This window comes from Ahaetulla prasina, chromosome 1, assembly GCF_028640845.1.
Source record: "Ahaetulla prasina isolate Xishuangbanna chromosome 1, ASM2864084v1, whole genome shotgun sequence".
Taxonomy (NCBI): Eukaryota; Metazoa; Chordata; class Lepidosauria; order Squamata; family Colubridae; genus Ahaetulla; species Ahaetulla prasina.
This window is the reverse complement of record NC_080539.1, coordinates 375,286,322-375,302,079: the sequence shown is the minus strand read 5'-3', so window position 1 is coordinate 375,302,079 and position 15,758 is coordinate 375,286,322. Positions and strand designations below refer to the sequence as shown.

Genomic DNA, 15,758 nt, shown 5'->3' with positions numbered 1-15,758 from the left:
AGTTGAGCTTTCGGTAGACTGTGCCCCACTGTAGGGGAAGGTCGAGGAAACTGTCTAGCTACAAAACTGAAGGTCTGCAGAACTGTGGGAGCCACTTCCTTTCTGTGTGCCCATGGAACGCGGATTGTTTATCAGGCACGCAAGACAGCTCAACCACTTCCACATGACTGGTCTTCACAGAATACTGGGCATCAGATGGTGAGATGAAGTACCAGAGACCATGTCTACCACCTGCCCACATGTGGCTGAAGAGAGAACAAGTGGCAGGAGAGCACACACCCAAGCAGAATTTTTTTTGGAGAACATTCGCATGGAGGGGAGAAGAAACTCCACAAGGACATTTAAAGGCCTCCCTGAAGTTGTTGGGATATAGACACAACCATCTGGGAAGCGCTGGCACAAAAACACCCTGCCCGGCATGGCCTCATTCACAAGGCCTGTCAAGCCTACAAAGTAAAGCGCACTGCGGAAACCCAACGTGTGAGTTGTCTAGAGCCAGCAATGAAACAGCTGTGGAGCCTACATTTTCCCCTTGTCTAATGTGTACCAGGGCAAGGGTCTGCGGCCCAGTGCCGGACCACAGTCCATTCAGAACCAGGCCATGGAAGTGGTGGGCGAGTGCACATGCATGAAGCTGCATTTGTGAAAGTGTGGCACACGTGTGCATAACCATCCCCTCTCCCCCCCATCCGCCAAGCCAGAAATGCTGGGGAACACTGTGCCAAGACATTCCTGGTGGCCTGAACCCCCCTCCCCGTTGTTTAAATATATCTAGTAGTATTGAGATCTATATCAACAACGATGGACAAACAACAACAACCACACAGAGGTAGTATCAGTTTCTCTTCACTTTGCTATTCCACGAAACACCCAATTCGGTCAGGGCTGCCACCTCTTTTCATGCTGTTAAAAGACATGTTTGTGGGGTACGTTTTGGCCACAAATTAGAATATCAATCGTGCCAAATGATGCGATGCACTTCGAGGCTGACCAAAAGACATTCCTTCTGTTTTATTATAAAAAGTAAAGTTCTCCTGGGCTCCCTGGAAGCCGAGGGGTCTGGTTCAAACCAAGTCACGTGACGCACAGAGTGATGCCATCCCCACAGGCTGTGACCCATTCCCTGCAGTGACCACGGGGAAGGGGGCAGCCCCCACTTCCTGAGAGTGCTCAGATTTTTCCTTACTTCTTCAAACTGAAACTCTGAAGATGCCCACCACCTTCCTTCCTTCCTTCCTTCCTTCCCTTCCCATGAACATGCATTATTTCTACCAAGACCACCCCTCCCTGCCCCAAAGCTTTGCCAAATGTTGCACTGGAACTGGCCTGGAACTGTGGCCTCTTCTCCAGGCTGAGCCAAAGACCGCCCGGCCCTCCCTCTCCACCCGGCACACGGAGGGGAGGCGGCTGCGCTTCAGGGGCTTTCCAGAAAAAAAGCTCAGAGGGAATCCAGCCACACAATGGCCATAGGTAGCAGAGCTGCTCTGGGGCTCCGGTGCGCGTCACCCGCTGTTGGAGGACGTGTGGGGGGCAGTGGAGGGAGACTTCCGCCGCTGCGTAGGGGTCCAAAGAGAGCGCTCTGAGCCGTGGGAGGTGCCATAGACCCGGGGCAGGGCCCGGTGCTGGTGCTGCTGCCAGATGGCTTGGCTCACGAGGCCGGGCAGCGCATGCAGAGTGAACCCCAGCGTGTCAATTTTGCCTTCCAGCGCACTGATGCGCTTCTCCAGGTCTTCGTTGCGCTCCTGCAGTTCGGACACCATGTCATACATGATGTTCTGGGTCTGCCGAGGAAGAGAAACAAGGTTACCTGGACATGGATAGACTCCTGCATTGCTTTCTTTGTGAGGCTCCCTCTATGAGCATACAGAACCTCAGGGGATGGGTGGAAGAGGGGCAGGAGCAGCAGCTCGTTTACTAAGTGATGCACAGTCACATGACGCCCTCCTGCCAGCCGTCCGTTTCCACCCAGGATCATCCAATGCCCTGAACTGACTCTGAACTGGCTTGATGGCTGTTCTGTCCCCCTCCGCAGTCTGGGAGACACGAGCGATGACTTAATTAGACGGCAACTATCAGCTCTGGCAGCAAACTAGCGAACGTCTGCCAAGTGTCTCTGTTATCTCCCTTGATGCCGATGAGTCAGCCAGGAAACAAGGAACAGGACTTCAGCTCTAATTTTCCCTCTAAGCAGTTGATTTGCTTGCCACGAAGTGGTATAGCAGCCCTTGCTGCTTTTATATCCTGTGGGGTGTGGCTCCCTGACTCAGCACTTCCTAGGCCTGCCCCACCCCTGCTTCTGTTGTTTCCGCCTCTCCTGCCTATGAAACCTAGGGTCCAGCCAGGCCTGATTGCCATCAGCCGGGTCTGGAGGCGTGGCCTGGGGGGGGAAGAGTCAGGGGACGGAGGCCTCGTTATTTATTTATTTTTTTATTTACATTTATATCCCGCCCTTCTCCGAAGACTCAGGGCGGCTTACAGTGTGTAAGGCAATAGTCTCATTCTATTTGTATATTTACAAAGTCAACTTATTGCCCCCCCAACAATCTGGGTCCTCATTTTACCTACCTTATAAAGGATGGAAGGCTGAGTCAACCTTGGGCCTGGTGGGACTCGAGCCTGCAGTAATTGCAGGCTGCTGTGTTTTAATAACAGGCTATCTTACAGCCTGAGCCACCACGGCCCTAATTTCCTCCACCTGGCCTGCCTCTGGCTCCTGGAGCTGAGCCAGGGAAGCCGGTGCTCCAGAGGTAAGTCCTCATGGCCCTTCCCCCTCACTGTCCAAGTCACTTTCTGGCAGGGGGCCTGGCTCGGGAGGCGCAGACACAACAATGGCTGAGACACCCCTGCCCTTCTTTCACCTATAGATTTTTAATAGGTGAATTGTTCAATCTGTATCAATCTGTAAAATTCAGAGCTGGAAGGGACCCTGGAGGTCTTCTAGTCCAGCCCCCTGCTCAAGCAGAAGCCCTTATGCCATTTCAGACAGGTGGCTGCCCGGTCTCTTCCTAAAAACCTCCTGTGATGAAACACCCACGACTTCTGAAGGCAACTTTTGTTCCACTGGTTCATTGGTCCTCAACATGAACCAATTTAAAAGTGAACAAGAAGCTATACAATCCTAACCCTAATAGGTTTTTCATTAAAGAGGTTTTTAAGAAGAGATTGGGCAACCATTTGCCTAGAATGGCACAGGGACTCCTGCTTGACCAGAGGGTTGGACTAGAAGATCTCCAAGGTCCCTTCTAACTCTGTTACTCTGTTAATAAGCAAGGCAGGACATGTTTAAACCAAGTTGAATAATTTGCAGTGAATGTCAGATGGATTATGTGCTACCACAAGGAACAGGGGTCTGAAAATTAAGGTATCAGAGACTAACATGGTTGGCTGCAGGGAGGTGAGTCGTATACACCTGGGAGCAACAATATAAGTTAAGGGCAGTCAGAACAGAGTACTTTAAGAAATGTGGGAGGGGGGTGTCAGGGGTATCGGCAAAACGTGGTCAAAAAATAGCAAGATGGCAGCCATGACAGGTGATCAAAATTCCACCTGTTTTTTTTTTTTTTTTAAATGTTACAAGCACAACACACAGAAAAAGAGACAAGCTTTCCAAAATTGGCCATGACAGATTAAGGGAACGGGCTGGACGCTTGTGATTTGGAAATGCCCCCAAGACAATGATTTAATAAAGGGAACAAAGGCAAATCTACGTGTCCCAGTGACCGACCCAGCTGGCATTCAATAAAGTTGCCCATCTCCCTCCTGGGCCCCCATCAGAGGTGGATTCGAATCCTTCTCCAGGCCAAAGTCCAGCACCAACCCCTGTGGGAGAGTCCCTCTGCGGCGACCCAGTGACTTAGATGGGAGCCTGTGGGAGGCCTCCCCACTCGGGGGGGGGGGAGGGAGTGGGGAGCAGAAACCTCCTCCTGCCTTTTCTGGCTTCCCCACAAACCTTGGATAGATCCACCAGCATGTTGGCCTGGTCGCTCAGCTTCCTTTGCTCCATCTTCACGCTTCTTAACCTGGAACGCAAAATCCGGGCTCACCCTCCTCTTCCTCCTCACCAGGACATAGCAGAAAACCAGGTGGGGGGAGGGGGGAGGGAGGAGCAGCTTCCCCCTCCCCTGCAGACAAACCCGCCCAGTCCTGGGAGCCCTGGTCTGGGAGTGGAGGCCCCCTGGCTTCTTTCTGGGGAGGGCCTCCCCTCCCCCAGCTACCATCATTTCTGCCCCCCCCTTGGGGTCCGATCCCCCTCCCAGCCACAGAACCTGTGGATGGAAACGTCACTGGGTGACCCTCTTGCCCACCACCCAGGATGCTGCCCACGAGCCCACCTTTAAGGGGGAGAATCGCCCACTGCAGGACAGCCACAGGGGTCGCGGTGTCCACTGTGACCCCAGCTGACCCTTCAGAAACCCTTTGCAAAGCCCTCGCCCCCTCCCAGGTCCCCAGGCCCACTGGAGGTTCACCCAGGGGGATTAAGCCAGGTGGCAGAAAGGACCAAGGGGGAAGGAGCTGTGCCCATTTGGCGCAGGGTCAGCAGTCCTGAGGCCGAGCGCTGTGCTGGGCGGCAGAGCCTGGCGCTTCTTGTGAGGTTGAGGTCCGCCAAGGCCAGCTGAAGCCTTGCTGACCAGCAACTCATAGCCCTCAGCAGCGCAGGGGTTCCCTGCCCACTCCTCCGCCTCTCTGGCCAAGCCGAGGCCTCCCTGTCCAGCTGGCCCTCCCCTCCCATTGGCACCAAAAGCAAACTTTCCTTCACAGCCATGAGGACTGGAAACTTAGCATGAGGGTCTACTTCTCTGCTAGGCACATTTCCTCTTAAAGTCAATCAGAATAGAGCTGGAAGGGACCTTGGAGGTCTTCTAGTCCAGCCCCCTGCTCAAGCAGGAGACCCTCTACCATTCCAGACGAGTGACTGTCCAGCCTCTTCTTGGAGACCTCCAGTGATGGACTCAAAGGCTGGGAACTCACCTCGCACTCATCCCTTGAGAAGCCATAGAGGCAGCAGCTCCCAATTTGGGGGAGCCACCCCCCATTTCTAGACCAGGCCAGGCAGGGTGGGGTTCCCAACACCTGCCTTGAATGGGGGTGGGGGTGGGGGCATCGGATGGACCAAATCCCACCCGCCCTTTAGAGGCCTGTAGTTTACAGGGGGTGGGGGGTGGGGGCTCCTGGAGGGGCTTCCTGAATCAATGGGGAGGGTGGCAGAGAAGGGAGGGGGAGGGGCCGGAAGCAGGTAAACAGGTGGACTTACTGATGGATGGCTTGGAGGAACTTACGCTGGTGTTTCCGCACCTTGGCGTGGTCGAGCTTTTTCACCAGCTTGGTGTGTTTGTAGATGAGCCACGTTTCCCTGAGCACATTGGCTGCTGAGTTTTTCACCTGGGGAGGGTGGAGGGGGGGGAAACAGGTGAGAAAAGAAAGCCCCCCCCCTGCGATGGGCAAGGGAAGAGAATAAAAGGAACCCCACCGATGCATGTCTTCCCCAGGGAGGGGGCTCCAAAGTCTTGGGGGGCTCTCTCCCCATGGAATCTCAGGAGGGGCTTTGTAGAGACCCCCCCCTTAATAGCAGAAGCAGGGAGGGGAATGGGGCATCACTCTCCCCCCCCCCAAGAGGTCTCCCGGGGGAGTCCTGCTTTGAGCCTTTGAGTGACCCCAAGGAAAGGCCGAGCAGTGGGGCACCCACGTTTGCAGATGAGCCCCACTGTCCCGAAATCAGAAGGGATCAAGAAGATCCCAGTGGATTTCTCCCAGGGGAGAAAGGGCTTCAGAGGGGTAAATGCAGCTCAGCCTGGGCGAGGGAAAATCTCTGCAGCTGGACAGAGCATCCTCAGGGTCTCACCCGCTTTGTTAATTGTGTGTCCATCATGAAGTTGTGTACGTGTTTCTCAGCTTTGGTGAGTTCTAGTTTCCGGGCCACCACGGCAACCACAAGTGCTGTGCACCCTGCACCCTGAAAGACAACCGGGGGTGGGGGGTGGGTAGTGTAGAGTCACCCTCCCCCAAGAGAGAGGCAGGAAGGGGGAGGACGCCACGCCTGCCCACCCTCCTGGCTTTGTGGCTCCTTTGGAGGGCTGTGTCTGTTTTGTTGCAGTTGTGTGGGTTGAGCCACCCGCCTTCTCCTTTCGGTTTCTCAATCTCAGAAGTTTCAAGAATTTCTAAAATTCCTTGCAAGGAAAAATCTAGCAGGTCAAGGACATAAAGCAGAATCCAGCACAGGTGAGAGGCATTTGGAAAGCTCTCTTTGCACAAGAAGTCCTCGACGTACGACCACATTTGAGCCCAACATTTCGGCTGCTAAGCGAGACTGTTGTTAAATGAGTTTTACACCATTTTACAACCTTTCTTGCCACAGATGTAGAATGAATCACTGCAGTTGTTAAGTGACTTGGCTTAGTTTACAAAAGGGGATCGCGTGATCCCTTTTCAGTGACGTAACTTCGAACGGTCACTAAATGAATGGTCGTAAGTCAAGGACTATCTGTCGGAGGGGGAGCAATATATATATATAGGAGGAAATTCAAATCCTGAAGGGAAGTTTGATTTGCTTGCAATGTGGAGAAACCTTCAACATGAAAAAGACAACAGTGCCCCCCCCACACACTCTTTACGGGACCCTCCGAGCTGATTAGGGGAGAAACAGGCTGGGAATGAGGGGCTGCAGAGTGCTGAGTGCCCCATTTCAAAGTGCGGGTGGAAAAACGAGTTTTGAAAAACACCTGAGAAACAAACTTTGGCTGCCAGATGATGATGTTAATCTTATTTCTCTCTCTCTCTCTCTGCAGAACTGCTCTTAGTGCCTTACTCAGGGTAAAACTTACTGGTCTTAGCACGAATCTATTGATTGGGGGTATCTTGTAAAAAAGGGCAGTTTTTAAAAACCGGTCCCACCTGGGAAGTCTGGGTTGGCCTAGATGACCTTTTAGGGACCCATCCAATCCAGGACCTCCTTACCATAATCCCGGTGAGCAAGCAGACCCCTTTCCCACAGTAGGTGTGGGGGACCATGTCCCCGTAGCCGATGGAGAGGAAGGTGATGGAGATCAGCCACATGGCGCCCAGGAAGTTGCTGGTCACATCCTGCTTGTCGTGGTACCTGCATGAGGACAGGTAAAGGGGGGAGGGGTCACGCCTCATGTGTCCCCCAGCCCCAGCAAACAAGACCCCACTGCGGGCCTTCCTGGGGCGGAGCTGCCCCTGCCTGCGGTAGGTCAGCCCTGGGTGCAAGTCTTTGCCTCAACCTAGGATCTGGCCATGCTGGCTGGGCATCATGGGTGCTGGAGTCCAACCCAGTCACAGGCCCAGATCTTCAAATAACAGAGTTGGAAGGGACCTTGGAGGTCTTCTAGTCCAACCCCCTGCTCAGGTGGGGGACCCTCTACCATTTCAGACAAGTGGCTCCCCAGCCTCTTCTTAAAAGCCTGCAGTGTTGGAGCAGCCACAACTTCTGGCACCAAGCAGTTCCACTGATAAATTGTTCTCACTGTCAAGAAATTTCTCCCTAGTTCTAGGTGGCTTCTCTCCTTGGCTGGTTTCCATCCATTATTTCTTGTCCAGCCTTCTGGTGCCTCGGAGAATAGCTTGACCCCCTCTCTTCTCTGTGGTAGCCCCTCAAATAATGGAAGATTGCAATCATGTCACCCCGAATCCTTCTCTTCACTAGACGTACCCAATTCCAGGAACTGTACTTTGTGGGTTTTAACCTCCAGCCACCTCCTAATTATCTCTGTTGCTCTTCTCTGCACTCTTTCTAGAGCAGGGATATCAAACTCCATTTCACTGAGGGCCACATCAGGGGTTGCGTTTGAGTTTTGGGGGGCCAGGGTGGGCATGGCCAGCTCATCACTCATGCCAGGGATGCAGGTGGTGGCCCGAGCCCTCTGCCAGCTCCCGAGATTCGTTTTCAGCTGCAACGGCCTCCTGCAGCCATCTGCCAGCGAAAATGAAGCTTGGGAAGGCTGCAGGCGACCCTCCCGAGCTCCGTTTTCGCTGGCAGAGGCACCGCGGGCCAGTCCTTCACTGTTTCCAGATCTAAGCACCCCACAGGCCGGATCCTTGAGTCTGACACCCCTGTTCTAGAGATTCCATGTCTTTTTTTTTTACCTCGTGGCGACCAGAACAGGACGCAACATTCCGCCTCTGGTGTCATCAACGCAACACGAAGCAGTTCTAACTCTCAGGGGACCATGACAGACAAGGAACCTTCTGGAGAAGACTGCTTGCGCCCCGGCCCCACCTTTGGGGGCAGGGGGGCCTTTCCCCCCCCCCGGCCTCCCCTGCAGAGCGAGGGGAAGGGCTCCTACCTCTCGCAGACGCGCACCGTCCAGGCGGCGATGATCCAGGAGGAGATGCTGAAGACCAGAAGGACGGTGCCGGGGCAGATGGTCATGAGGGTCTTCATGACAAAGCGGGTGTTGAAGTTGATCTTGTTCAGGGCCCCGATGCTGCGCGAAGAGGCGTCCGTGAAGAGCTTGCTGTGCAGCAGCATCACCCGCCCGATCAGGTAGAGGCGCAGGAACATGGGGATGGAGAGGGTGATGTCCACGTCCGTGCTGGCCTCCGAGGTGGCGTAGGTGAAGGCCAGCCGGGTGGTCCAGGTGAAGAAGTACTGGCCGGGGATGGGGTGGATGGCACAAACCAGCAGCTCCAGGGCGATGAAGAAGATGCGCTCGTAGGTCATGGCGATGCGCCAGTCGTCCGCCCCGTTGTCCACCATGAAGAGCTGGATGGGGCACAGAAGGCAGTCAGCGGGGGCCCTGCCCGGCTCTGGGGTCAGCAGCCTCTGTCGGAGGCCCGATCTCTGCCCCCAACTCTGATCCTACTGACTCACAAGGCTGCAGCCAGTGTGAGGAGGAAAGTGCTATACAAATAGTCCTCGACTTACAACACTTCACTTAGTGACCTTTCGAAGTTACATCGGCGCTGAAAAAAGTGACTTAGGACAGTTATTTGACTTGACTTACGACCGTTGTTCTCACATGATTAAAATTCGGACTTTTAGCAACTGGCTTGCATTTATGACGGTCGCAGCATCCTCGGGTTACGTGATCCCCTTTTGCCACCTTCTGAGGAGCAAAGTCAAGGGGGGCGAGCTGGATTGACTGAACGACCCTGTTACTAATTTAACAACGGCAGTTATTCCTTAACAAATGTGGTGAGAAAGGTCGTAAAATGGAACAAAGCTCACTGAACGACGGTCTCTCTTCGAAACAGAAATTTTGGGGTTGCAAGCCAAGGACTGCCCGTATAGCGGCCATGGGCAGAGAGCAGAAGTGACCGATTCCCTGCAAAGCAGACCAGGTCCAGAGGGGGCAGGCTGAGCCAGGACAACTGACCGAATGATCCCTTGCAGCCTCTCGGTTGCCCCAAGGGAGCCTGACGGGAGAAGCCCAAACCTGGTTTGTTGTTTTGAGAGGCGACGCCGCTTCTCCTGCTTACGGTCTCAGGAAACCCACCCGCAGCAGCCTCCCCCCCTCCCCCCCCGGGCATGGGCCCACCACAGAGACAAGAGGCGCTTCGGAGGCTGCCTGGCACCCGTGCGGGCCAAGAGCTTTGGAGGAGTCCCAGGGGCAGCCCTCTTCCTGGACCAGCCTCCCGCCACCCCACAGCTGGGCAGGCCCTGGAGCACAGCCCTCTGCCCCTCCTCGGGACCGACCCCAGGAGGCCTGGAGCTGCCCGGCTGCTGCTGCTGCTGGCAAAGCCTCCCACCTCCTCCTCCCACAAGGGCATCGGTGCCTCACCTGGATCTCCCGGGCGTGGTACATGATGATGAGCCCCAGCAGGATGGCGGTGGAGAGGCTGATGAGGCATTTCAGGGCAAAGGAGTAGGACGAATCCTGGCAGGAGAGAGAGAGAGAGAGAGAGAGACGGAGGGAGGGAGGGAGTCAGGCGGGAAGGAAGGAGGCAAACCTGCCACGCATCCTCCCCATCCTCTGGGTGGGACTGCCAGAGGGAGGGGAGATGACAGGGGGACCAGAAGGGCCAGCCCGGGACAGAGCCTGGCAGATCCAAGGACATGAGCGTGAGAACGGAATGCCAACGCCTACCAAACCATCGCATTTGAATACCATTGGATATTTGTGAAGGGACGGGGGGGGTGGCGCTCAGGAGAGGGGGAAATTAGTGTGGCTTTGCTTATGCTGTAACCGCTTGGCTTCTGTTCAAGTATATACTTTGCTACCCAAGGAGTCGAGGGTCTTTCTTTCCTAAATGCCTAAGCCGGGACAAGCCTGACAGACCCTCTCCACCAAGAGGAAGTGGGGAGCGTAGAACCATGAAATTGGAACGGAATCCAAAGATCATCTAGTCCAACCCCAAACAGAATGCAAGCAAGCCAATTCAACTGTCCTCTCTTCCAAATCTTTTGTTAATTATTATTTTATTGTTAAATTTATAAGCCTTCAGAGATGGGGATGAGTTAACTAAGTTCCTGGCTCACTCTTGGCAATCTTGGTCTGTCCCCCACAATTGAATACAAATTGGCCTCCCCTCCCCCACTGCTCTAGGTCCATGGGTGGGACAGAATTCAGTGGAGTCACTCATGGGGGGGAGGGGCATTTTTTGACCAAGAAAGGCCAAAAGACGGGTGCTGTCAACCAAGGCTGTGAAAACGTTGATTAGCTCTAACCTGGGGGGTGGGGGCGTCTGGAGGCCTTGTGGGGAGGACCTTAAGAGGAGAAAGAATGAGGGAGGGGTGAGGGGGGGGCTATGGGTCTGAGTGAGGATGGCTGGGACCTACAGAAAGAGGCGATGAATCCCTCCAGCAGGAAAAGTGACAGTTCAGTTATGGATGAAAGGGGAGCACCTGGGCCAAGGGGCAGGAAGGGATGGGGGGGAGCTTCAAATAGAGGTTGGAGCCCCCATTGTGGGTTTTGTCACCAGAGACCGATGGGAATGGCAGAGTCAGGCACGAATCTGGGGGAAACAGGGACGTTCTGGGGGGAGGCGGTTTGGGGGGCCCCTCCAACACTGTCAATCTGTGTCTCGGCAACCTTCTCACTGAAAGCTCAGAAAGGTGAGATGGGGGCACCAGGATTCGGTCTCCTTACCTTGGAGTAAAGGCCCCAGGACAGCTCCGTTTCCGTCACCATCACCACGATCCCGAACATGCCGAAGATGAGGGCGTAGTCGCTCAGCCGCTTGCGCTTCTCAAAGAGTGCCCGCCGGTGCCCCAGCCGGTGCCCGACGTTCTGGTTCCTCTTCTGGGGCTGGTCGGAGCCACCGGCACCCTCCTCCGCCCTTCCGTCCAGCTGGGAGCCCGAGCCCTTGCCACGCTCGGCCTTGGAGACCACCACCTCCAGGTCGGAGTCGGGGAAGGTCTGCAGGGGCTGCGTCTCAGCGTCCAGCTCGCGCAAATGGCGGGGGGAGACACCCAAGCGGCCCAGCGGTCCGATGGCCCCCCCGTTGTGCCTGCAGCTGTTCATGGCTATCTCGGTGAAGGGGCTGCAGTCGCCGGCCGTGTGCCTGGACCCCGCATGGCTCAGGGGGGGGCAATTCGCGTTTACCTGGGGAGGGGAAGGCAGGAGGAGGAAGACCCCATCAGCTCCCAATGTCCGAAGCAAAGGAGACCCCCGAGGCATTTCGGCCACCAGCTGGACGTGGAGCGAACCCAACCAGATACAAGGAGTCCTCGACTTACGACCACAGCCGAGCACAAAATTTCTGTTGCTAATTTCGTGACCTTTTTCGCCCTTCGTTGTTAAGTTAGTAACACGGTTAAGTGAATCTGGTTTCCCCATTGCTTGTCAGGAGGTCGCAAATGGGCATCACGTGACTCCCCCCGGGAGATTGCGACCGTCATAAATGCAAGTCAGTGGCCAAGCAGTTGAATTTTTGATCATGTGACCCCGGGACACTGAGACCATCATAATTCATATGTTGCCAAACATCCAAATGTTGATCATGTGACCACAGGGATTCTGCAACGGTCGTGTGAAAAACGGACGTTGCAACTTTGGCCACTAAACAGATGGTCGTAAGTCAAACAGTATCTGTACAGCCCATTGGGAAGGCTGGTGCCTCAAGAAACCAGGAGGCCTTTCGCCATGTCCGGTCAGGGCAGATCCTATGGCCAGGGGTCTCCCTGCCTCCCCCCACCGGTAGGTGCTGCCCCTGCCTTCCTTGCATGGGATGCCCGCCCAGAGCCTGGGCTGGCACAGCCTTCAGGGGAAGGGCCAGGGTCCTCCTTTTATCTGGGCCCTTGGGGGATGGAGGGGGTCCCTCCCGGGGGAAATGGCCCTTCCCCAGTCCTGGAATTGGGAGATCCCCCCAACCTCTGTCCTGGGGTCTGTCTCAGCAGAAAGGCTGGGAATGTCCCACCTGGCCCTCCATGCCCCCCACCCAGCAACATCACCAGCGCTGGTCTTTCGGAGAAGGCCGGGGGGGCTGCCTCCCCCCCCCAGACTCTACTTATGGAGCCATGAAAAGCAGAGACGCAGCCAACAGCCCACTGGCTCAACTCATCAAAATCAACCAGCCTCCTCTTACCAGCCTAGCAATCAAAGCCGTGGCTGCCAACCAGCTGTTTGCGCCACCCACCCCGCAAGGCCAACCTCTGCCAAGGTTGGACTTTGTCAGTGCAAGGTTATCCCCGGGCATAACACCACCCCCCTCCTGGCACAGGAGGAGGCAATGCCAGGGGCCTCCCATCTCTGACAGGGCTTTGAAATGCCCCAACCAACCCACAGAACTGCTACCAGCCAACGTGCCAGCCCTGAGCAGCCCAGATTCGCTACCTGGGTGCCAGTAGGACCTGGTCCAAAAAAGAGAAGGTGGCAGCCATGTCGGTGGGATCCAAGCTGTTCTGGGTGCAGATAACTTGGCACCGAATTGATTTTGTTGGTTCTTAACTTGCATGTCTACGTTTATTCTACATTACATGTCACCAGCCAGTGATATGGAGAACCACACGGAGAAAATCTCCCTCTCAAAGGAAGGCAGGGCCAGTCATCCCTAGAAAATGCCAGAACCCCCCCCCCCCACACGAGGACGTATCTGAGCTCCAGGTGAGTTTGCCCCCCAAACCCAGCCTGCCCTTGGCCTTGCCCGCATTGTGCCCAGCTCCCCAAAACTGCCAGTGAGCACAACATGGCATCCGTTTTGCACCTTTTTCCCCCCTCCTGTGCCACAAATCTCACTTCGCCCTCCTGGGTGGGACCTACGTGTCACCCCTCGTGCCAGGCAAAACCTCCCTGCCCACCCCCATAGTTGGGGGCCTTGTTCCATTGCCCTCCTGGCAACGTTTGCCTGGCTGTGCCTCTGCAAGGCTCAAAGCTTTGACACCCAGGCTGTCCTGCCAGGCAACCAAACTCCACCCCTGGCTTTGAGGGTGTTTGGGCTGCCCAAAAGGCAGAGGGAGGGGAGGCTGGAATGCAAAACAAGCCCCCTTTTAATTAGACCTTCCCTTCTTTTGCAAAAACGTGATTCATGAAGACCCTTTGAAGGTCTAAAAGTCTGAGGGGGGGGCATGCAGACTTACTGGCAAAACCTGAACACAGAGCCTCCTGTAAGCAAACAATGGCAGCCAAAGAACAAGGGTCCTTGGCGTAAGCCCCCCCCATCTCACTTTAGAGGGGTTCACACAGACTCCAGGTGAACAGTGCACAGTGATCGTCTTTACGCAATAGCAATGACACTTAGACTTATATACTGCTTTACGGTGCTTTATAGCCCTCTCTAAGCGGTTTACAGAGTCAGCCTGTTGCCCCCCAACCATCTGGATCCTCATTTTATCCACTTCGGAAGGATGGAAGGCCGAGTCAACCCTGAGTTGGTCAGGATTGAACTGCTGGCAGTGAGCAGTGAGACTGCAATACTCCACTCTCACCACTGCGCCACCACCGGCTCTTACAATAGAAAGGAAGGAAAGAAGGAAGAGAAAGAAAGAGAGAGAGAGAGAGAGAGAGAGAGAGGGAGAGAAACAGGAGAGAGGGAGGAAGGAGAGGAAAGAAGAGGGACAGCAAAAGAGAAGGGAAATAAGAGATGGAGGGAGCAGGAGAGAAAGAAAAAAATGGAGGAAAACAAGGAAGGAAGGAGAGAGTAGAGAGAAGAAAAGAAAGGTAGAAAGAAAAGGGTGCGAAGGAAGGAGAGTGGGAGGGAAGGAGGAAGGGAATACCACTAGCACTTTAGACTTACATATTGCTTCATGGTGCTTTCCAGCCCTCTCTAAGCGGTTTACAGCGTCAGCCTGTTGCCCCTAACAATCTGGGTCCTCATTTTACCCACTTCGGAAGGATGGAAGGCTGAGTCAATTCTGAGCTGGTCAGGATCGAACTGCTGGCAGTGAGCAGACTCAGCCTGCAATGCTGCATTCTCACCACTGAGAGGGAAGGAAGGAAGGAAGGAAGGCAGGAAGGGGCAATAGCACTTATATACCGCTTCACAGTGCTTTTACAGCCCTCTCTAAGCAGTTTGCAGAGTCAGCCTATGGCCCCCAACAATCTGGGTCCTCATTTTACCAACCTCGGAAGGATGGAAGGCTGAGTCAACCTTGAGCCACTCAGGATCGAACTGCTGGCAGTGAGCAGTGAGTTAGCCTGCAATGCTGCATTCTGACCACTGCGCCTTCATGGCTCCTAAAGCAATCAGGTTGCCCAAACCAGGAAGCAGATTAAGGCTCCCCACAATTGCCCCAGACCTCCTCCACCCTCCAAGAGGATGGCCTTGAAGGAGATGGGGAAGATCAGCTACCAAAGGAAGAAGCACAACATGGAACTGAGGCTTATGCAGAAGGTATGGAAAACCATCCAGGGCAGACACCTTCCTAAGCCACAGGAGTATATGGGGGTGGGGTGGGGGGAGGAGGGAGAGGAACTTTCAGACGGGAAGATTTTGCCACTGCAGCCACTTGGTAGGTAGCTTAGTCTTCTGGTGTCGACTTCTTTGTCTCCATCAGGGGAGAGACATCCACCCTGCACACCTGACTGTGCTCTGCCCCTCCCTTTCTTATGTGTCTGTGGATTGGGGGGGGGCACTTTGCATATAGTTGTCCCACTAGATGGGTGACCAGCGAATAAACATAAATAAATAGAAAGCAAAGAAGGAAGAAGGAAGTTAAAACTGGGCTCTCAAAAAGGTGGAAAAATATGGGCCTCCAGACAGGGCAATGACCAGCCAGCGACACCCACACACACACACCCAGACCATTGTCTGAAATGGTTTTCTGTTTGAGGAGGGGTTGGACTAGAAGACCTCCAAGGTCCCCTCCAAGTCTGTTATTCTCTTATTGCCAGATGCCGCTCAAGGGTACTGGTATGGAAAGGAAGGTAACTAGGAGGAATGGAAGAAGAACCCTCCCATCCCTCTGCCCTCAAAGGGCCCACCGTGCCAGCCAGGCCCATGGAAGGGGGCTGCAGTGGGGGGGGAACCTAGTCTGGGCACCAGGGAATCCAAGTAGGCATTCAGCTTGTGCCAGTCCCCCGCATTGAAGAGCAGCAGCAGAAGGCAAGGAAGGGGGGCACTGGTAGCCTAGGAATGAAGGGGGAGGGGCTGAGGGGGCCCCCTTGTCCAAATGAGCCCCAGATACAGAGCTCACGAAACTTCCTACCTGTCCCTCCACAATGCTGGAGCTTGTAGGGGAGTGGGGGAACTTGCCTTGGCCTCTCACCCCACCTGGCTGCTGGTACAGATTTTGAGGAAGGTCTTGGGGGGGGGGATTCTTCAATTGGCTGGTCCAAAGAAGGAAGCAGGTGTGGTTCTAATGGAGCAGAGGAAATTGGGAGGGTAGACCCCCCCCAGGACACAGCCTTTGGGGGAGGGGGAGG

General features: G+C 54.9%; 1 protein-coding gene across 5 annotated transcripts in view; it reads right to left on the bottom strand.

The window, feature by feature from the left end:
* Window positions 1-991: 991 nt before the first annotated feature.
* Window positions 992-15,758, bottom strand: part of KCNN1 (potassium calcium-activated channel subfamily N member 1) — a 37,846-nt gene continuing 23,079 nt past the window's right edge. For 4 of the 5 annotated variants that reach the window (XM_058163664.1, XM_058163666.1, XM_058163665.1 and 1 more), the window contains 8 exons: window positions 11,046-11,501; window positions 9,738-9,833; window positions 8,301-8,719; window positions 6,952-7,093; window positions 5,840-5,950; window positions 5,252-5,379; window positions 3,950-4,019; window positions 992-1,781 (listed from right to left, as the gene is read on the bottom strand). In XM_058163664.1, coding sequence (XP_058019647.1) covers window positions 1,503-1,781; window positions 3,950-4,019; window positions 5,252-5,379; window positions 5,840-5,950; window positions 6,952-7,093; window positions 8,301-8,719; window positions 9,738-9,833; window positions 11,046-11,501 — 1,701 coding nt within the window. In that variant the 3' untranslated portion in view covers window positions 992-1,502. The remainder of the gene's footprint in view (window positions 1,782-3,949; window positions 4,020-5,251; window positions 5,380-5,839; window positions 5,951-6,951; window positions 7,094-8,300; window positions 8,720-9,737; window positions 9,834-11,045; window positions 11,502-15,758) is intronic. The other variant, XR_009152776.1, reaches the window with a different exon arrangement.